The sequence below is a fragment of the Schistocerca piceifrons genome, chromosome 6 (assembly GCF_021461385.2).
Source record: "Schistocerca piceifrons isolate TAMUIC-IGC-003096 chromosome 6, iqSchPice1.1, whole genome shotgun sequence".
Taxonomy (NCBI): domain Eukaryota; kingdom Metazoa; phylum Arthropoda; class Insecta; order Orthoptera; family Acrididae; genus Schistocerca; species Schistocerca piceifrons.
In genome coordinates this window covers 235,123,303-235,147,148 of record NC_060143.1, presented here as the reverse complement: position 1 = coordinate 235,147,148, position 23,846 = coordinate 235,123,303, and the positions used below count along the sequence as shown (strand labels likewise).

At 40.1% G+C, this 23,846-nt stretch overlaps 1 protein-coding gene across 1 annotated transcript in view; it reads right to left on the bottom strand.

Annotated features, from left to right (window-relative positions):
* LOC124802974 (lon protease homolog 2, peroxisomal-like) overlaps window positions 1-23,846 on the bottom strand; it is a 102,047-nt gene that overhangs the window by 10,459 nt on the left and 67,742 nt on the right. The window contains exons 9-12 of the mRNA XM_047264071.1: window positions 15,389-15,536; window positions 15,093-15,299; window positions 14,901-15,009; window positions 14,616-14,776 (exon numbers count right to left, since the gene is read on the bottom strand). Of these exons, the coding sequence (XP_047120027.1) occupies window positions 14,616-14,776; window positions 14,901-15,009; window positions 15,093-15,299; window positions 15,389-15,536 (625 nt within the window). The remainder of the gene's footprint in view (window positions 1-14,615; window positions 14,777-14,900; window positions 15,010-15,092; window positions 15,300-15,388; window positions 15,537-23,846) is intronic.

Below are 23,846 nucleotides of genomic sequence, written 5' to 3'. Positions count from 1 at the left end.
CCCTGGCTGGGAGGACTTCACTGCCTCTGTCTCTGGGACTGAGGATGAGCATGAAGCCCTACAACCAGCTGCTTTTGGGCTCTTCAGCCACTGGCAGGTGTCGTCGTTCCCACTAGAAGAAACCTGGGAAGGGAGTGACCCAAGGGACCACTTCCTAGCGAGAGAAGCCGAAGAAGACTTACACTTCTCCAGCCTAGTAGTGGGGGCGGACATCCCCAAAGTAGGTGGTGCAGGAGTAACAGGGAAGGAAATGCCCACCACCATCAACAGTGCAGGTGTAGTCTTCCGGGTCTGATCTGAGAGGTGACCTGGGTTGGCGGAGCTGATAGTGCCAGAACTGTTGTAATAGTGACGTAAGGCGATGTCATACGCACAAGATGCAGGTGTTCAAATTTTCTCTTAGCCTCAGTGTAGGTCAGTCTGTCCTTTCTTTCTGAAGAATCCTGCAGTCAGGCGAGCAAGGCGAATGGTGCTCTCTGCAGTTGACACATATGGGAGGCAGGGCACATGGAGTATTGGGATGTGATGGGCATCCACAATCTCGGCATGTGACACTGGGAGTACAGCGGGAAGACGTATGGCTGAATTTCCAGCACTTAAAGCATCATATCAGGGGAGGGATATAGGGCATTACATCACACCGGTAGACAATCACCTTGACCTTCTCGGGCAATGTATCACCCTCAAAGGCCAAGATGAAGGCACCGGTGGCAACCCGATTATCCTTCAGACCCCGGTGGACATGGACAAAATGTACCCTCGCCACTCTAAATTGGCGTGCAGCTCATCGTTGGACTCCAAAAGTAGGTCTGTGTGAAATATGATACCCTGGAACATATATAAGCTCTTATGGGGCGTGTTGGTTACAGAAACACCCCAGCTTGTCACAAGCGAGTAACTCCCATGACTGGGCAGATGATGCTGTTTTGACCAAGACTGAATCAGATCTCATTTTGGACAAGCCCTCCACCTCCCTGAACTTGTCCTCTAAATGCTCAACAAAAAAACTGAGGCTTCATCGTCATGAAAGATTTTCCATCAGCTCTCGAACATACAAGGTACTGGGGTGAATAAGATCCACTGCCATCCTTAGCCTGACGTTCCTCCCATGGTGTGGCCAGGAAGGGGAACGATTTGGGGTCGTACTTCTGTGTGTTGAATTGAGCTCGTGATCGCTTAGAGACTGCAGGTGTTTCACCACCAGCAAGATATGATGGACTACGCTTCATCGCGTGTCATCCACCCTGATCAGGGGCCCTCCCCATGGGCACGACCCAGCTGCAGCAAAGGCCACCTGGCAGGATGGCCATTGCTGGGAGTCCCAATGCCCCAAGGGGATAGGCATCTACCTCTTGGCATACTTGGTGAGTTAACGGCACAGACGTCAACAGAGCAATCCCTGTGTGGTCAGAGGGCTACAACCAACAGGGTACATGGCGGCCCCACCACAACGGACTGGCTGCCGTGCTGCATATCAGGTGCAAAGAAGTCCAGGGTCATCGTCAATGCAGAAATCAACACTGCATAGTGCATGGTGGAAAACGCACCCAGGAAGGTGTCCTTGCCCAAGAGATGGAGAATGGGCAGGACTGCAATGTGATGATGAGAGAGTGGGTTAAAGATCTCAATACATGATGCACCTTGTAAGGTGTCCTTCCCAACTGGCTCGCTCTTCGGGAAAATTTTGAAGAATGGAGGTCAAACCCTACAGGGGACCATGATATAAAGACCAAAACGTGGCTGGAAGGAGGTACACCACAGCTGTGTTGTGGGCTTTACTAGACCCAACTTATTATCTGTCATTTTCAGAAACTTCTCTTCCCAGTGACACGTGACTCTGTACCTCAACAGCAAGGAGATAACATTGGGGGGGGGGGGGGGGGGGGGGGGGGGGTCAGGACACTCCTCCTTGACTGCAACACCTTCCTTTTCGTTCGCCACAATACCCATGTGCCCTGGCATTCAGAAAAAAAGACACCTCCTTTCCCAGCCATTACAGTTGGAGGAGAGTGTCCTGGATATACTGGACTACTTTATCTGCTGGGCACAGGCATTGCAGACAGTGGAGGGCATGTAGAGAATTGGAAAAGACAAGGAATTTAGCACTTGAAGCATGTCTCATCTGCCCAAGTGCCCTCAAGGTTGCATAAATTTCCATGTCGAAGACAGTAAAGTCACAAGGTAGTCGGACCTTGAAGCTGCAAACACAGTAAACAGCAGAGTAACACTCAAAAACTGCCCTGAAGGATACCATTCTCCTGCTCAAAACGATCTGACACAGTGTCACCCACTTGTGACCTAAAAAACTACTGAAACAGGAAAGACTGTATGAAGTTGAGGAGGTGGCCACAAAAGCCCCACTGATGCAATTGTGTGAGAATACTGTGTCTCAGAGTAATGCCGTATGCCTTGCTGATCTCAAAGAATGTGCCGAGACAGTGATTTTTACATAGGAAAGCCTGCTGGATAGCTGCCTCTAGCAGGGTCATGTTGTCCACAGCGAACTGAAATCTTCGGAATCCACACAGAGTGGCTAAGAAATTGCCCAGTCTCTAATAATCAGACCAGATGGTGGTTAACCATTCACTCCAGGGTGTTTCCTACACAGCTTGTTAAGGCAATACTCCAGTAACTATTGAGTCACATGGAGTTCTTTCCCTGTTTGAGGAGAGGAATAAAAATTGACTCTCTCCACAAGTTGTAAAATTGACCTGTCTGCCGCATCAAATTAAAATATTCAAGGAGGATTTCCTTTGAGAAAGCTAGCAAATGTCTAAGTATGCAGTACCGGAGTTGGTCATAACCAGGTGCAGTATCACGAGTCTCAAGACAGTACCGATTCCAGTTCTCACATGGAGAAAAGGTTGCTGTCAGACTTACAATTGTTGGATCTAAAGTACAACTTGTCCCTCTCTACAGTCACACAGTAGCAGTGACACTATGTATCCTGGCTGGCAGATTTTGCAAATGCTCTGCCATCATCTGAGTGATGTCTCAAAGTGTTGTTTGATGCAGCACTGCTACTATTGGTAAACAGCTGTGTTTACCAGAAATCCTCATACCAGCTTCCAATACTTTTGCAGAACAAGTGAAATGGTTGACAGAGTCCACGAACCCTTGCCATGACCTTCCCTTTCTCTCCTTGACTACGTGTCAAGCAATGGGTCTCATGATCCAAAATGCTGTAAGGTTCTCTGCTGTTTGGTGGTGATTAAACTGCTGAAAAGCCACACACATGCCCCAGATTGCTGAGTGGCTCTCACTGGGCCGCGAAGGTACAAACTGCCTCCTGAGATGACCTGAGGACTTCGGGACGGACAAGTCAGCAGCGTGATGGACCACTACATAATGTTGTCTACCCATTCTTGGACACTGTCACTGTGTTCCAACACAGCCAGGCAGCTGAACAGCGTTCAGTTAGCCCTGCTGACCAACCATTTTGGTGGCCTCTCTTCAGGTAATGCTACATCCAGTACGTGAATTCCGAATGGGAAAAGGTTACTGGAATGAAGGTCATCACCATCTCCCCACCGAACAGAGTCTGCAAGCACTGGGGAGCAGAAGGAGAGGTCAATGGCTGAGAATGATCCAGTAGCAGCACAGTGTGAGTAATTGTGTGCAGGATGCACAGCTCATGAGACGCCATGAGGATCTCCAAAACCTGACTCTGACGGCAAGTAGAGGTTGAGCCCCAATAGGAGAAATGGTCGGACGAGTTGTCCCACACGATCTGTGAGAGCCTAGGAGTCTGCTACATCTTGCAGAGGTAGGTACAGTGAGCAAACTGTGATCCTCCAACACACATGAATTTCAATGGCAACTGCTTGCAGGTCAGTAGGCAGGGAGAGAGCAGAGGAGTGGTGCCTATTATTGACAAACACAGCAACCCCTCCCTTGGCCCCTGGCCCCATAAGGTCAACCTTGCAATACAGCATATAGCCCCATAGTACAGGGGCATTGGACATTTTAAAGTGTGCTTCCAGCAAGCACAAGCACAGTGGGCATCTCTGTGTGAGGATCTTCAGTTCCTTCATGTGTTTTCTGAACCCATTAATGTTCCACTGTAGGGTGGGATCCATCTATCAGAGAGGTAGCAATTTCATCCTGACTTTCTGACTTAGAGGGGAGACTACAGTGGACAGAGGCTCAGTCTCGGGGCTAGAAAATTGCCCCAGTGCAAAATCAAGGTCCAGCGCCTCTGAGGAGTATTCGAGAGAGGCATCAGCAGGGATGATGTCGACATCATCAGACGATGTACTTCCTGACACCATCATTGAGCAATTCTTTGCCTTCGACTTCTGATTTTTTGTCTGAGGAGGCTTCTGTGCAACAAGCACAAAAGTGGTAGTGGCAGCACTGGATGAAGGACAAGACTGGAGAGAGATACAGAAGGGCTATACAAGAGATCCGAACTTATAACACAATACTATAGAAAGAAAAGAGGAAGCTTGATGAAGATGAGGTGGGAGATGTGATACTGCAAGAAGTATTTGTCAGAGCACTGAAAGACCTTAGTCAAAACAAGGCCCTGGAATAGAAAACAATCACTCAGAATTATTCACACCCTTGGGAGAGCCAGCTGTAACAAAACTAGTCTACCTTATGTGTAAGATGTTTAAGATGGGTGAAATACTCCCGCACTTCAAGAAGAATGAAGTTACCCCAATTTGAAAGAAGGCAGGTACTGACAGTAGTTAATACTACCAAACCACCAGTTTAATTAGTCAAGCTTGCAAAATGATATGAGAAGACTGGAAAAACTGTTAGAAACTGACCTTAGGGAAGATTAGTTTGGTTTTCAGAGAAATGTATGAACCTACAAGGCAATCAATACTGACCCTGCAACTTATCTTAGAAGATAGACTGAAGAAAGACAAACATATGTTTGCAGCTTTTATAGACTTAGAGAAATCTTTTTACAATGTTGACTAGAAATTCTGAAGGTAACAGGGATAAAATGAAGAAAGCATAAGGTTATTTACAACTCGTACAGAAGCCAGACTAGTTATTACTTAAAGGACGTGTGAGAAGCCATAGCTGAGAAGAGAGTGAGACAGGGCTGTAAGCTATCTCCAGTGTTATTCAATCTGTATATTGCACAATGAGTAAAAGAATCCAATGACAAATTCGGAGATGCTGTGGGACCAGCAGCATTTGCACTGACTAGAAGTGAGGTGCCAAGTGCACTACTTCAAATTCAGCCAAGTATGACAATTCCAGGCTGGCCGCCAGCAGGTGCTGCACTCACTCCAGATTCTCTGCACTTGCCGCAAGGCTGCTAATGGCCACACTATCGACTGTGTGAACCGCACCCTTCTTTGCTCTTTCCAAGTCACAACAGACCTAGGTCCAGTGAATGACACTGAAAAGACATGCAGAATCCTGGAAGCCTTTTAAAGGTCGTGATGTGTTTCGGAGATCAATAAATAACTAAGTCAGATTGCTTAAGTAACCCCTCAGGCCATTAGTAACATGATCAAAGTAAAAATTTAGTAAAATAATAACACAAGAGATTTTGTTACGAAGTGGCTACTATGGCAGAGATTAACAGGATGCTACTTCGCTAGACTCCAGTTTTTGGGTGAAAACAACCTGCTAGGAGAAGTTTTCCTCTCATTTTTTAAGAATAATCAGATCACATCAGCAGAGCGCTAAGAAGAAACAGTATTGGCATAGTATTCAACAAGAAAGGTGCATTATTTATTGATTACTGCAAACAAATTGCGCCACCAACTTGCCATTGCATGGGTATACAAAATTCAGTGTACACAGGAACAACCAAACGAGCATTAACACTCGTATTAAAGTAAATAAAAAAAGACTGTTATCTGGGCAACAAGGATAAATCAGCAATAGCATACCATTCACTGAGACCAGAAGTAAACAAGTTCAGTTCTCTGATAATTTGGTTTCCTCAAGGACAGATCATTAGTATGCTAGGAATTATATGGAGGGTGTAGAAATCTGAAGCACACCAACTACTTTAACAGAAAAGAGGAAGAGCTAAAATTAGAGACATTATTATCCTCAAAAGTGCTAAATAAAGCAAGTTAAGTCACACTTCTGCTGTATAAAAATTATGGCATGATTCTGTGATCTTTCTCAATCATCAGATAACATTCTGATTTGACTGTTTTACAGCTGTTAATAAATTGTTCAGGAGTTCCAGCTTGCTAAGCAAGCACAGTGTGCATTGATTCACTTTATAATGTAGTCTACATTGAAGAATGATCTACCCACATCTCCACTGCCTCTAAGGATGTCTTCCACCAGAAGCAAAAATTTTCCTTGGTCCAATGCTTATTCACAGAAAACCGTGTCAACAAGGCTACTAGAGTATGTCAAATCTCTAGCTTTCAAACATTGTGAACTAAATAACAGATAACTGTATCAAAAAGGAAATTCTCAAGAAGACAAATTTGTAATATGGAGTTTCTGGGCACAATACTTACCTTAAGACTGAATAAATAGCAAAAAGGTACGAAATTAAGAAAATGGGGGCTGCATATATTGAAAAACCAAATGCTGCATAAGATTTCAGTGGGAGTATTGGGTAATGTTAGATTGAAACTGGAGAAATGATTACTATAAAAGGCAAAGTAGTGAAGGCAACAGAAGAGCACCTAGGTAAACAGACAAGGTCTAGTAGAAATCATTCAATAACACAGGATCTGTTGAACTTGATTGATTAAATGAGATAACATAAAAATGCACCATACGAAGTAGGCAAAGGGAATATAGACGTCTAAAGAACGAATTTGACAGGAAGCACAAAATAGCTAATCAGGTAGAAGAAAAATGTGAGACAGCGGAAATATGCAATATTTAGGGAAAGACAAATTCTGCCTACAGGAAAATTAAGGAAACCTTCGGAGAACAGAGAAGCAACTGTATGGATATCAAGAACTACGTTGGCAAGCCAGTACTAAAAAAAGGGAACACCGAAAGGTGAAATATGTAGAGGGTTTATAAAACAGGAAACAAAATGAGGACAATACTACGCAAAGAGGAGGCAGGTAAAGATGAGGTGGAAGATATGATACTGTGAGAAGAATATGACAAAGCACTGAAAGATCTAATTGTAAACAAAACCCCTGGTGTAGACAACATATCTCCAAAATTAGGGAGTTCCTCAGAAGAGACAGCTGTTGCAGAACTGTTCCACTCAGTGACAAGAATTGATAAAGAAAAATATCCTTAGACTTCAAGAGGAATATAATAATTCAAAGAAGACAGATGCTGACAAGTGTGAATACTACCAAACCACCAGTTTCATAAATCATGATTGCAAATTACTAAAATTATTTACTGAAGAATGGAAAAACTGTTAAAGCTGACCTTCGAGAAGATTAGTTTGGGTTGCAGAGAAATGTAGGTGCACACGAAGCAATACTGACCTGCAAAATTATGAAGGCTTTCATGGCCACTTGTTGACAAATTGCCTGTTGGCTTCTGTCTCGGGTCCTTCAGCCAACATTTGTTTGATGATTTTTTTTTTTATGTTTTGCCAATATGAGTGGCTGGCATTGTCAAATCTTCTCCCTCTATTGCAATAGGCAATGGAGCTTTGACAACTAACAGGAAACAAAGGGTGTCAGTGCAAGGGACTAGTGAATTAAGTCATCAGTCATCATCAGAATGGGAAGAAATTACATGTGGTGTCCCACAAGGATCCATCTTAGGGCCATTGCTTTTTCTTGTGTACATTAATGATCTCTCATCAGTTACACTGCCAGAAGCAGAGTTCATTTTGTTTGCAGATGGCACAAGCATTGCAATAAATAGTATGTCGAGTGTAGTTCTAGAAAGATCTGCTAATGATATTTTCATGGATATTAATAAATGGTTTAAAGCCAACTCACTGACATTAAACTTCAAAAAGACTCACTAAATGCAATTCAGAACCTGTAAGAGGTTTCCACCCAGAATATGCATAAAGTATGAAGAAGAGCAGATAGAAGAGGTTGACAGTCTTAAATTCCTGGGATTACAACTTGATAATAAATTCAGCTGGGAGGAGCGCACCATGGAACTGCAGAAACGCCTTAACAAATCTGTATTTGCAATTCGAGTGTTAGCAGACATAGGCGACATAAAAATGAAAAAGCTTGCATACTTTGCCTACTTTCATTCCATAATGTCATATGGTATAATATTTTGGGGTAACTCTTCAAGTCAAACAAAAGTTTTCAGAGTCCAAAAGTGGGTAATACCTATTATTTGTGGAGTAAATTCACAGACATACTGTAGAAACCTCTTCAAAGAACTGGGTATACTAACTACTGCCTCTCAGTATATTTACTCCTTAATGAAATTTGTCCTAAATAATATATCTCTTTTTTCCAACAAACAGCTCAGTTCATACATACAATACTAGGAACAAAAATGATCTGCACAAGGACTTAAAAGCACTTACCTTAGTTCAAAAAGGGGTCCACTACTCAGGAACACTCATCTTCAATAATTTGCCAGCAAACATAAAAAATTTATGTTACAAATAAAGATCAGTTTAAAAGGAGCCTGAAAGACTTACTAGTGGCCAATTCCTTCTACTCCATTGACGAATTTTTTAATAGAAATAAATGATGTATTGTATATATTCACACTATTAGTACTGTTATTTCAGCTTAAAAAATTGACATGTTCCACATCCACGAGCATCTCCTCAGCACGTATCTATGGAACAAAAAACTAACCTAATCTAATCCAATCCAATGTCAGCTGGTGAAACATCAGAAAAATCATCAAACAAACATTGGCCAAAAAATCCGAGAAAGAAGCCAACAGGCAGTGTGTCACTATTGACCTCATATTTTGTCGTAAAGAACGGACTGAGGATAGGCAAATCTACTTTACAGTATTTATACATTTCTCTAAATCTGTTGACAATGTTGACTGAACTACACTCTTTGAAATTTGGATGTATGCATGGATAAAATACAGGGAGTGAAAGGTTGTTTACAACTTGCATACAAATCAGACTGCAGTTGTAAAAGTCAAAGGGCATGAAAGAGAAAAAAATATTTGAGAAAGGATTGAGACAGGGTTTTAGACTATCCCCAATATTATTTAGTCTGTATATTGAGCAAGAATCAAGGACAAATTTGAAAAGGGAATTAAAGTTCAAGGAGGAGAAATAAGACAATGTCATTCTTTTAGGGACAGCAAAGGACTTGGAGGAACAGTTGAATGGAATGGATGATGACATGAAAAGAATTATAAGATACACATCAACTAAGGTAAAACAAAGGCAATGGAATGTAGTCTTTTTAAATCAGACACTGCTGAGGTAATTAGATTAGGAAACGAGACACTGATAGTAGTAAATGAGGTTTGCTATTTGGGCAGCAAACTAGCTGTTGATGGTCAAAATAAAGAGGATACAAAATTCTAACTAGCCAATAACTACACAACTTGACTTTGATTTTAATCTCTTGTCAACGGGTTAAAACTGACTGTGCTGCAGTTGAAGCTTTTGTAGCCTGGACTAGTTTCCGTGAGTAGGACTCTACTAAATAATGTACATGACACATTTTTGACTATCTGAAAAATTTATAATCAGCTTTGTAAAAATTATGCTAACTGGTACAGATTGCACTCCACACAGAGGGAAAATTCTACAGCTGCCACATGTTATTTCTGCAGTGCTGTCTTAAATAGCATAACAATAATTGCAAAGTAATTTTACATTACTGGAAAAATCATTTTGACAAAATTACAATCAAAATTTTAAGGATTTACAAAAGTTACACATGACATAAATTACATCATCTCTTACAATCATAATATTTCTAAATATTTTACTATGATCTGCAGTGTAGAAAGGCAATAACACTCAATAATTTTACTACTAACATGCCCATAATGCAAAAATTGTTCTACAATTCTATATAATAATATTGTATAAGTAACTGAGAGTTACGTAAATATCTAAATGTAAATTGAAATAAAGTTCATACAGTTGTAAACATATGAATACACAAGCTAAACAGTGGACACAGCGTGCAAGTAGAAAATGCTACTGTGCTATCAGGTATTCAAGTTGACATGGAATCAATCAAATCAGCAAGTGTAATCCCACTCTGTCATTTTACAACATGTAGACTGGCTACAAAAAGTAAAGCATTTTGGAAAAAGATAAATTTTTTAAAGTCTAATACAAATCTAAGTACTGTGAAACCCACTTTTCAAGGGACTAAAAAGAGGTGTAAAATGCAGGAAAATGTAAAATGTGAAAAATAACTTTATAAACTGTACAAGTTACAAATAGGATACCCCCTTGCATTTTCGCACTTTATGTGTGGTATACGTACATAACAGGTATCAAAAGACCTGGCAGGGGGCTTGTTTATTATCTAATCAAGGTTTATTATCCAACAAAAACTGCTGACGTGACTGGAACTGATAACTATATGGAAAGTAGGAAAGTTTGACTCAATTTCATACGTCATAATCGATGTTTCTGAAAGTCTACAGCTGTCATTCATTTTCTAAATAATGTGTTTCAAGAATTTTTTCTCGTTATCAAGTGTAAATATGTACATAAGTATTTTGTATGGTGTTTGAATATTCTGCGTCTCTTGCACTGTAGTCGACTTTTTGAGGTTATCAGGCACTGTGCTTCCTCAGTTATGTGGAAAACCACACACATTGTTAGTTTGTGTAACATCACAAAAAAATACATATGTCAATACTGCACTTGACAACGAGAATAATTTCTCGAAACATGCTATGCTCAGTATGAAAAAAAAAAAAAAAAAAAAAATGACTGGCACTGTGAAAAAACAAAAAACATTTGAGCAATGTAAAGTGAATGATGGTGTTAACTAGCCCTACAAGTGGCCAAACACTGACACACACTTAATATGTTACCAGAATCAAACTCACTCTCTGCAGTGGAGTGTGTGCTGATATGAAACTTCCTGGCAGATTAAAACTGTGTGCCAGACTGAGACTCAAACTTGGTCCCAAGTTCGAGTCTCGATCTGGCACACAGTTTTAATCTGCCTGGAAGTTTCACGCTAAAAATAGTTTGACAAAGGTGTCACAATTATCACAACAATCACGAAACTGCATTTGTGCAGTAGAGACAGTTTGGAAAGGGTTGTAATTGGTTGTGAAATATTTATTCGAACAAACCTAGTTACTCCCATCAGCCACCATGCTAAGTAGAGCTTGGCAGTGGTGAGAGAGATGGCATGAATTGTTCCAATATTTACACATTTACCAGTTCGAGTCTGCTGAGTAGAGTGCCCTGGTGTCAAGAAACTTAACCAAATAATGTATGTAAACACTACTAGATGACCAACATAATGCCAGCAACATTTTTTCCTCCACAAACATTTTTTTTGGTAATGTGTAAATCGTGGGAAAATTATAAATATGTTGATGCAAAATCAGGTGCAATTTAACATTGTGGACATAGAAAATTTGACAGGAACGATAAAAAATTTCATAAACAGCGGGAAAACATTAATTCCAGGAACATAAAAGTGTGAAGATGTTGTCATGAGTGTAGCCTTATATGGAAGTGGTCAATTAGCAGTTCAGGCATGAAGGGAATAGAAGCTTTTGAAATGTGGTGCTACAAAAGAATACTGAGTGTTATACAAGTGGATCATGTCACTAATGAGAAGGTGCTGAATCTAATCAAGAGAAAAATCAATTCATAGCACATCTCAATTACACAAACGGATAGGTTGATAGGACACATTTTGATGCACCAAGGAACTGTCAATTTGGCAATGGAGGGAACTGTGGAGGGTAAAAATTATATAGGGAAACAAAAGCTAAAATACAGTAAGCAGGTTCAAATAGATGTTGGTTGCAATAGTTATGCAGAGATGAATGGACTTAGATGCAACAGACTACATGGAGAGCTGGACCAAACCAATCTTTTGACTGAAGACCACACAGGGTGTATACGTGGACAGAGAAAAAAAAAATTCCTGGACTTTTCCTGGATTTCCCAGTTAAAAATACACTTTCTCCTGGGTGACAATACAATTCCATGTTAAGTGACAGTATACCTTTCCTCAGCACAGTAAAACTCATCAATCCTTTGAATGTTTATGGTTTTATATACTGGATTAGAATTTCCCGGCACCTTAGAAAACGAAAATCAGGGGGGAAAAACACTTTTTGACAGACCTTTGATGTGCAGCAACATGTACTCTGCATATTTTCGTATTACGAAGGTATAAATTTGAATTCCACCAAACACCGCATGTTACTTTCCGAAACATTGAAATCGAGATTGCGATGCGCTTTTGTAAGACAGTCATAGCTCATGTCACGTGATCCTGCCAGCTGATGGCAGCATAGGACACGTGATGTAGTAAGCCAATAGCAAGATCACTTTTCAGTAACGTGAACACACAAATAAGAAAAGTTAATGGTTTAAATTAATATACATAGTATTCACATATAATATTGGTCTCTAAGATTAATAAGCTGGAAGAGAAGCTAAGCTTCCACATATAACGTTGATCTTTTTTGTGTGTGTTACACTTCAAGATACATCACACAAATGTGCCAGTAAAATTTTTAATAACGACGTAAATGTCTGATCTGGGCTCAAAATTCTTCTAAATGGTCGCCCTCAAAGAGTTGATTTTTAAATGAGAGTCAAACGCTTTGTGATTAAAGAAATTCATCGTACATTCTTGCACATAGTTCATCTTGCGTAAAAGGAAATCTGCTTTGAATGGAACGCTTTTCAAACCACTAAGCCCATATGTTCATATGTGTAAAACATTAAAAGATCTTACATATGTTATAAAAGAAACAAGACATCAGACGATACTTCAAGATCGTCGGAATTTCGTGAACCATACTAAAATGTATAATTCAGCTTAAAATGCACATTCGTTTGTAAATTTTCTTGGAGTACCAGTACTGTATTATCTCATGTTTGGTTCTTTATTATGGCATAATGCCATACGTGCACTTGAAATGTAGCAAAAGTTGAAACTAAACAACAGTGTGAAATTAAACACTTCGTTTCAAATAAATTGACTGCCTCAGCAGACAAGACTAATTTTAAGCCCAATCTCTTTATTTCATTGTTCTGTAAGGTGATTATGCTAATAACATATTTTAGCCTTCCGTAATTATGCGAACATATTTTAATTCATTTGATAGCTCCTGGCTATAAAAATCCCTTTTGTTATCATTTAACGTGAAAGCAATAAATGAAGATGAAACAACAAAATCACTGAACGTAAACACAGATCACGTGGAGACTCCCCACCTCAACTCAGACTGCTCTGTGCATCAGCCCCAGATTTACTATATTTCCGAACCGGGGCAATATTAAGTAGTGGCACCCAGTCACACTTCTGCAACCAGAAGGGTGAGAAGGTATTACTCATACGCGACTCCACTGCGCATGTTCAAGAGCGCGCCCACAACAGCTCAAACGAATCTAATTTAAACAGTTGTCACGTCACACTCATCGGAGGCAATTTGTTGTTATAAAGCATTGCATAGTCTTCCTAAAACCTTTGACACACTTTGCTGTTGGCAGACGCTTGTATGAACACTGTTTTATTGTTGTATATGGCGCATTTCCTTTGCAACTTAAGTTTTCTTTTCGTTTTTCTTTTCTCTCGTTCATGTTTTGTTGCTGCAGTATTATTCTGCAGTAGCGGGATACAGTAATATCCTTTGTTAGAGTATTGGTTCTTACCATTCGGGAGGACGACGGTTCAATCCCGCGTCCGGCCATCCTGATTTAGGTTTTCCATGATTTCCCTAAATCGCTTCAGGCAAATGCCGGGATGGTTCCTTTCAAAGGGCACGGCCGACTTCCTTCCCCATCCTTCCCTAATCCGATGAGACCGATGACCTCGATGTCTGGTCTCCTTCCCCAAAACAACCAACCAACCAATCTTACCAGTAAAAATCACAAAAATTTAACTGAAAACTAAAACAATGAGAAATTCCCAGAATTCTAAACAATTCCCAAGTTTTTCCCAGTTTTTTCCTGGATGAAAAAATTCCCGAGTTTTTCCCGGGTCTCCCGGTTGTCCCGGGTCGTATACACCCTGCCACAACAAGAACTTACCTTCCGCAGGCAAAATATCAGTACTGGCAATAGGCTTATACAAAAATACATGACACTAACCTAGTTTTAGGAACTGATAGTTTCCTTCTTGAGGAAGAGAGAGAAACGGGTTGGTGGAAATTGAAAAGGAAGGACAGATCACAGATTGTAGGATGAGAGGGAAACACCTGTTTTGAGGATAGTGGGAGACAAACATCTTTCGATACAGAGCACTAGGAAATACCAGAAGAGTAATTACTATACTTCTTAATGCATTTACTCTTTAAGAATATTTTCCATCACAACAGGCAAAGTAAGTAATAACATCTCTTACCTCCTGCTGTCAATGGAATATTAAATTTTAAAAAGGACAACTTTATAATTTTTCAAAATAGTAAACATCAAATTTGATGTTACACATACTTAGACTATTACGCCCTAATGAAATAGAAAAAAAATACATCTCAAATTTTGTCCAGCAGACAAACTGATCAGCATTCATGAACATCCTTTGTTTGTTTATACAATTAACAACACAATATACTGTCAACAAAAATTCTAAACTCACTCCCAAAATTTCCTCCACTGATGCCTCGGTCAAAACAACAGGTAATTTCAGTGGTTTCGTTGAATTTTTTGATTCAACAACCATCACTGCAACAGCTCGGCACAGGGCACCTATCTTCCGTTCCAGTGTTCTTACACCTGCTTCACGTGTGTAGTCAGAAACTGCAAAGAGTTAACATTATTTTCTTTACAATTGCACGAATATGATATTTACTAAACGATTATTTTTTTATTCGAGAAAGTTACATTTTTTTCTTAATTCATATTCAAAGATAATATTACATACTCATGAACTTGAAGCTTTCATCTGGAATTTGCAAATGTTCTTTTGTCAGTCCATGGAGTTCCAGCTGTTTTGGGAAAAGGTGCCTTGTAGCAATATGAAGTTTCTCTTCCTGTAAACGTCAGGATCATAATGAAGTTGGGAACTAACATCACAAATGAGTGCATAAACAACTAAAAAGTTGAACCCAAATACCTGTGTGTAGCCTGGTATGTGTATCACCTCCATCCGGTCGAGTAATGCTGGAGGTATTGTTTTCGTGGTGTTGGCTGTTGCAATGAACATCACTTTTGATAAATCAAACGGAACATTTAAGTAATGATCGACAAATGTACAGTTCTGCTCAGGATCAAGCACCTCCAGTAAGGCAGCTGCTGGGTCTCCATTTACAGCACTTGTTCCCTGCATGAAAATAAGTATCATTATTATTATATACAATTACAAAGTTTTTACATAATTGCCAACTTTATTCATTCTTATTCAAGACATACCAGCTTGTCTACTTCATCCAACAGAAAAACTGGATTATTCACCCCAACATTTTTAAGTCCTTGTATTATACGTCCTGGCATAGCCCCAATATATGTGCGCCTGTGTCCTCTGATATCAGACTGGTTGCTCACACCACCCAATGAAATCCTACAATCATAGACATACCCAGAGTATAGACACAGGAAATGGCATACTATAATAATTACATAATATAATGTAACAAACAGGCTGTGAAGAATAAAACAGAGAGAACAGTAATCAGGTGTCAATATCAACATCTCAACTGGCTCTACAAAACAGTAGTGCTTTGACAGTGTGTGTAGATCGGTGTTATGTACATCGTGAAAACGTAACCGTCGACGACACCATATTTATATACAAGAAAGGAAACCCACAAGTGAATAAAGAAGCCTCAACAGTGGACAAAGTTCAGTGCTTGATAAACAGTGATAACTCAAACAACAAAAACAGTGCATCTAAATTGTAGTAGACGGCAACACGTGTACACAAAACACGCGTGGTTGCGTAAGAAAAAGTTCCGATAGCGTATGTAAACAAACACAACGGAAAAATAACGGAAAAATATTTGGAGACAGTCATGCTCTCAATATTTCGACATGCATGTCGAACTCTGCTCAAGATGGTTCGTGTATATCAGCAATTGTTAAACCAGGAGCAAAATTCACGAATGTGGTAGAAGACATACACACAGAATGTGCTAAATTCACGGAAAAAGACTGTGTTGCGATAATCGCAGGAGCAAACGATGTTTATTGCAACGAGGCCAGCACTTTCATTAAAAAGCTACTCGTATTGCTGCAGTTATTACAGCATACAAACATAATACTAACAACTGTGCCCACGAGATATGACCTGGCAGACTGGTCTTGTGTGAACAGAGAAATTTGCCTAACGAATAGTAAACTGAAACACTTTTGCACTAAGTTTACGAATGTGACACTACTGGATGCAGACAGGTATGAGAGACACTGCTTCACAAAGCATGGACTACATCTAAATATCAGTTTGGCAAAAATAAACTAGCAGCAGACATTGGAAAAGCTTTTCATGAAATAATAGGCCTAAACAATGACGATCATGAAAGCAGACCAGTCATATCCCTAACTAACGAGGGAAACTAGTGAGCTGGGCCAACTCTAGCAGGATTTGGTCCAGTAACAAAAATCTGCAACAAGTAATTAATACACAAACGAAAGTTCACTCAAACAGCAATACAATTAAAGACAAACAAAAGTTAACAGTGTTTCATCAGAACATAAGAGGCCTATACTGCAAGCTGGATCAGTTCACAGCAAATATAGAAGACACAAAAGGTATAAACAGTGCCCACATTCTGTGTCTAACAGAACACCACATCACTGCTGGTATTGAAGTGGTCGCTATTCCCAACTATGTTCTGGCAACGTCTTATTGCAGGAACTATATGGACAAAGGAGGAGTAGCTGTATATGTAAAAAACAATGTCTTGTTCACGGCAATAGATGTACAAAGATTCTGCTTTGAGCTACATTTTGAAGTATGTGCTATAGAGGTGCTAGACACTGTCTCCAGATTAACAGTTGTGGCAGTTGACAGGGCACCATCTGGTAATTTTAAAGTGTTTGTTAAACAATTAGATACTGTTTTGTTGTACTTAAGTAGAAAAAATAGGGGCATGGTAGTTGTTGGGGATTTTAACATAGATTTCTTGGTTAATTCTCCCTGCAAGGTGGAGTTTGAAAATCTCATGTGCACGTACAACCTTGTTCCCGTGGTTAGCTCACCCACCAGAACCAACACCTCTTCCAGTACTCTCATTGATAGCGTTTTTGTTGATCAGAGTAAAGTCAACCATATTAATATTGAAATGGTTATAAATGGTCTGTCTGACCATGACGGACAACGAGTTACTTTCAACAGCTTGGGAATTCTTCTGAGTGGCACCTCACTTAGATGGAAAACAGTAAGGAAAATAAGTGAGGAAGCTATTCAAACGTTCAGATCATGTCTTCAGCATACTGACTGGACACCTGTTTACCTAGCAGAAACTGCCAATTCAAAATACAATTTATTCACAAATGAGATAGCAGGTACCTTTGAAAGTGTATTTCCAAAAAAGTCATACCGAGTCCAACCTGCTAGGTCTGCAAAACAACCATGGCTCACTAAGGGCATCATAGCTTCCTGTCAGAGAAAAAGACAACTCTACATAGCATCAAAGACTTCTAACAACCCTGCTCAGCTAAAACATTATAAACTCTACTGTAAAATTCTTGCCAAAGTAATTAAAAACTCTAAAAGTATGTGTATAGCATCTTAAATTACTAATTCTGAAAATAAAATTAAAACAATCTGGAATGTGATAAAGAGAGAAACAGGGACTGTAAACTACACCAAAGACAAAAATATTGTTTTAACTGTTGACAACTCAGAGATAACTAATAGTGAGGAAATTGCTGAAATCTTTAACCAACATTTTTTTAACTGTCCCAACACAGATAGGTTGCCATGGCTCTGTAGATAAAGCTGCCTGTATGATGAAAAATAAATTTCCAGAACCTTTCAGTCAAATAAGTGTGCTTCCCATTACTGCCAATGAAACCAAAAAAATCATACAGTCTTTGAAAAATAAACATTCTGCTGGTATCGACGATATTTCAAGCAAGCTGTTGAAGGCTTGCTGTAGTGAAGTGGCCGAAGTTTTGTCTCACATCTGCAACACACCCATGCAACAAGGAGTGTTTCCAGACAGAATGAAATACTCTGTTGTCAGGCCCCTGTACAAAGCAGGGGATGCTACAAATGTGTCAAACTTGTCAAACTATCGCCCTATCTCTCTATTAACAACATTTTCAAAAGTCCTAGAAAAAGCTCTGTACAACAGGATTGTGGCACACCTTGGCGACCTGAACATCATTAACAGTCAGCAGTTTGGTTTTCAAAAGGGAGTTTCAATAGATAACGCGATTTTCTCATTCACAAATGATGTTCTAGAGTCTATAAACAGCAAGAGGCTGCCAATTGGTGTCTTATGCGACCTATCAAAGGTGTTCGACTGTGTAGATCACCAGATACTCTTCAAGAAGGCCTGTCATTATGAAATTACAGGACCTGTAGGGAACTGGTTAAAATCGTACCTCGAAAATAGGAAGCAGAAGATTATTCTAGATGTTTCAGATAGTGTATCACAATATATAGTGGACTCTGAGTGGGGAATTGTGCAGCATGGAGTGCCACAGGGATCAGTGCTTGGGCCCTTGCTGTTCCTCATATATGTTAATGACCTGCCTTTATCCATCAATAAGCAGTGTAAATTTACAATGTTCGCTGATGATACGAGCATTGTGGTGGATAATGTGTCAACTACTGACTTAGAATCCGAGGTCAATGATATCCTTAAAGAAGTTCTGGGTTGGTTTAGTATTAACTCCCTTTCAATAAACCTGAAAAAAACCAATTTTATCCAGTTCCAGACAACCCACAAAAACCCAAAAGAAATAGTTATCACACAGAATGATCAGGTGATAAAGCAAGTGTACTTATCAAAATTCCTAGGCGTATACGTGGACAGTAGGCTGAACTGAGAACATCACGTTCTACAAACACTAAAACGGCTGACGTCGGCAACATTTGCTTTACGAATTTTGTCATGCTTCAATGACATTACCATCTCAAAGTCAGCTTACTTTGGCTATTTTCATTCAGTCATGTGTTATGGCATCATCTTCTGGGGCAATACACCTGCCACAAAGAAAATCCTCACAGCACAAAAAAGAGCAATAAGAATCATTTGTGGTGTACCCCCACGAACCTCATGTCGAAATCTTTTTAAATGACTTTAAATACTGACAGCAACATCTCAGTACATATATTCACTGATGTGCTTCATAATAAATAACCCCACTCTGTATGAAACGAATTGCCTACATCATGAACATAACACCAGAAGAAAAGAGGATTTCCACTGTGAGTTAAAGAACTTGACACTTATTCAGAAAGGGGTAAAGTACGCTGGAACGAAAATTTTCAATTCCCTACCCAACAGCGTCAAAAGTATAAGGAGTAGTACATCAGTATTTAAACGTAGCTTGAAAAATTATTTACTTGAGACCTCCCTTTATTCACTAGAGGAATCCTTTCAGAGAAATAAGTAAAACCCAGATTGTAAAGATGTTTTTAAATTTTTTGACACTGTTTACTGTTAAACTAATGTAATAATGCCCTAATGTAAAAATTCCTGTTTTTCTCATTTCCATTTTTGGGTCACTTTTAAACCCAAAGTGGGAAGTTTTGATTACTGTTCAAGGTTAAAATAAATGCAATAATGCCCTAAATATGAAACTGCTATCTTCACATTTATGTTGACTAGTTTTTAAGCTAATAAGTATGACTTTTGTGCACTGTTATTAATACTATAACAATGTCTTTATTCTATGTATTTTATTATGTATATTGACACGTTCCACATCTGAGTGACTTGCTCACATGTACAGATCTATGGAACAAGTATATAAATAAAATAAATAAATAAACATGCAGTTGAAAGCAGTCTCACACACAAAGGACAGCATATCACTGCCCAAGGTGGGTAGTACATGAACACGCCCTTTGACAGTGTGCTGTCATTAAACAATGTTGACACAGCCTAATTATTTAACTTGGTGCTCATCCCTCTGCATGTCGATTACTCAATTAATCTGCTGGAATGCTCTAATGATAACAGCCACTGAAGTACCTGATTCACGTTGTTGGATCTCATTTGGACTGACTGTTATTATGCTATTGATGACTTGCTGTGAACTGCTACTTCAGTATGGTAACTATACCAACTTCATATGCTTTCTTACGTGTAGTCACACTGTCTTTTGCGTGTTTTAAATTAATGATGGTCCATTCTCAACATTTCACACAGAAGGACCATAAAGACAGCATTGTGGAACATCAAGATGATAATCACATTTAAGAAGGAATCTTAAGCATATTTACCTCACCCCCCTCCCCCTTTCTCTAGGCTTATCATACTTAGTACCACCTTCCTACATGTCAGCATGGCAACAGAAGGTGAGAACAAATGCAGTGTATGTTTTAATAAATGATCTGCAGATAATTTCCTTATTTTAACCCTCGAGCAAGTGTGCCTATATATAAAGTGTGCCATTCACAAATAATATCATTTTGCACCAGTCCATCACTTTTTTCATGATTCCAAGCCCATACCGATTTCTTTCTTATTGCTTCAGCTGACACAGTAATAAGTTGTGTTGTCATACATCCAAGCAGCAGTAGTAATATACAATACACACCAAGTTAGGAGAGAAAAAATTTACGATCTGTGCAAGAAAATGGCACAGATTATGAGCTAGCAGCACAAACACACAATGAGGCAGGTGTCTACGAGATAATTAGTAATCAAACAAGCAGCTGGCTGGGATCTGATGCAACTGCACTGTTTAATGCTTCGAGTGCATTATTACTGAGGGGTAACACCTGTCTGTGACAACAATGTGATATAATGAAAGCTTATTTCATTACAGTTCAAGTAAACAGTGCTTTAGCTCATATTAAGTGTGTTTATTTTATCATTATTTAGTTACATAAAGATTAAACTATGATTTTGCTAATATATGTTTACCTTGATAACATAAAGACAGCTATTCCTTAGACATGCACAAAGTATGCCACAGATCCGCTTGTGTTATTGAAAACAGCATGCTACTCAAGGATTAAACTCTAATTCCTTCTTGTGCATCATGTCCACATTCTGGATCAAATGATACAAGGTCTAATTTTCTTTGCCGAAATTTTATCTCCTTTTTTATCTGTTAGGCTGTGAGTGTGAGACAGACAAAGACACATATTGGACCAAAATTACTTGGAACTGAGAAAAACACAGTCTTTCTTTGGTTACAGGACCAACTAAATAATACAGTGCAGCAGGTTTATAGTAAAATTAGGCCCTCTTTATTTTTTTCCTAGCATTTATTTCATTTATATGTTTTATTTTCTATATGGACTATCATGCAATTGAAGGCGAAACAATTTTTACTCTTCTGGTTCTCTGACTACCCGATATGTTCTCTGTGCATATTGTCATTCTGTAATAATGACACCATCAGCCCCAAGTTTTTGCTTTGCATTGGAAGCAGTAAATGTACATGGATTTTCTTCCTTTTCCTGAATTTGAAGGAAACAAAGTCATGAATGAAAGGCAGTTTCCCATCCTGCATGTTTTTATTTTATACAGTTTTTCAATAATTGAATCTTTTGCTTCTAAATGATGTGTTTATCACCATCAACAGTAAACAGTATTTATATAACCTTTCGACCTCTTGTTTTTTTTTTTTTTTTTTTAAGCAGATGTACATACATACTCTCTCTCTCTCTCTCTCTCTCTCTCTCACACACACACACACACACACACACACACACACACACACACACACACACACGTACATACCTGTGGCTGTGGTGCCCCATCGATTATCAGTAGCAATTGCCTGAGAATATGGAGGTGGGTCGTGCATAGGGAAGGATGCATGAGGTGAGGATCAGGTAACAGGACAGTGTAAGGCAGGTCTTTTGACTCAGTGGCTGCACACGAAGATGAAAGGAGTTCAGAAGCTATGGTTTAGAAGAGCCAGAGAGAAGGAGGGGGGAGGTGAGGAGAAAGGACATAAAGATAGGAGAAGATGGAGATGAGGAGGGAGATGCGAGAAAAGAGTGGGGTGAAAAAGAGGTGGAGATGGGAATGAGATGGGGAGAGAGGTGGAGGGGGAGAGAAAGGCAGGAGGGGGTGGAGGGTGAACGAGGTGTGGAGGGGGGGGGGAGAAGGGTGTGGAAGGAGAGAGAGAGAGGATCCCCACATGGGGGGGAGGGGGAGAAAGTGTGGTGTCACTGCCAGACACTACACTTGCTAGGTGGTAGCCTTTAAATCGGCCGCGGTCCGTTAGTATACGTCGGACCCGCGTGTCGCCACTGTCAGTGATTGCAGACCGAGCGCCGCCACACGGCAGGTCTAGAGAGACTTCCTAGCACTCACCCCAGTTGTACAGCCGACTTTGCTAGCGATGGTTCACTGACAAATTACGCTCTCATTTGCCGAGACGATAGTTAGCATAGCCTTCAGCTACGTCATTTGCTACGACCTAGCAAGGCGCCTTTATCATTTGCTATTTATCTTGTGATGCATGTACCGTCAGACCGATGTTCACCAATTATGGATTAAAGTTAAGTATTCCAACAGATACGTACTATTTTTGCTAGTCTCATATCCCTTTAACTGTTCCAGACCCCTCACGCCAGCCTGCGTGAGCTTAAACGTATGCCTTTCGGCTACCCGTCACAGTGGATTGGCTGTCTTGCCAGTCCACAACAGAAAGAGTGGTGGGAGAAGGCAATATTCAACCTGGCCAGGAAAGGAATGGTGTAGACAGAAGAGAGAAGGCTAAAGGGGAAAGATAAGGTGAGGCAATGAGAAACAGGTTAGTGGAGGGTTAGTCCAGGGGGACTGCAAGGTGAGAAACCTTGCTGAAACATCCATATTAGTATGCAAAGTAGCCTCCATGTACCTCAAAGCAGGCACTGGCTTTGGTATGCAGACAAACATGAAGGTGACCAATACAGTCTGGAGATATGTTATTCAACTTCTACCCAATCTGTTCCCCTAGCTCTGTGCGAGCTGTACGTGGACAACAAGCATGAGTCACTTGTTGTCCTGTCATGAGCCAGACGTACTCGAATGGTGGTAAGTCTTATAATCGCACAAGCAGGGAAGCTGCTGTTCGTTTGCAGAGCACACTGAGTTTTACATACAGCTTGTGAACGAGCATTATCCCATTGGAACAGCACATCACCTTCCTGTTATAAGAACAGCAGAACAACTGGTCTAACAGCATTCTGCATGTATCAAGTGCTGGTTAGTGTTCCCCACCCAAAGAGCAAAGGTGAATGAGGGTTGTATCTCACCATATCCCAGACGATATGGCCTGGGGAAGGATCTATGTGTCTCAGACTAATGCACTTTTCGAGATAGTACTCACCAGGTCCACGTAATCAGTGCAAACAACCATCACTTGCATACAGGTAGAATTTAATTTCAGACTGAAGAACATGGTTCATCAGTCCATCCTCCAATTGATCCTCTGATGGAACCAGTCAAGCAGTGGAGGGAGGGAGGAGGCAGACAAGAGTTTAACAGCCTGCTGACATTGAGGCCCTCAGAGATGGAGCACAAGCTCTTAGTGTTTCACTTGTGGGCAAGGAACCAGCCATGCTCTCTCAAAGGAACCATTCCAGCATTTGCACACTCCGCATCCAGAGACAGATTTGAATGTTCGTCTTCCTGAACTAGCAGTTCAGTGTGCTAATCACTGTGCCACCTACATCGGTCAATGCCATGGCGAAAGTGGAAGACAGGACAGAGGTGTGTGTGCAAGTAACTGGTTCATAACATTTTGT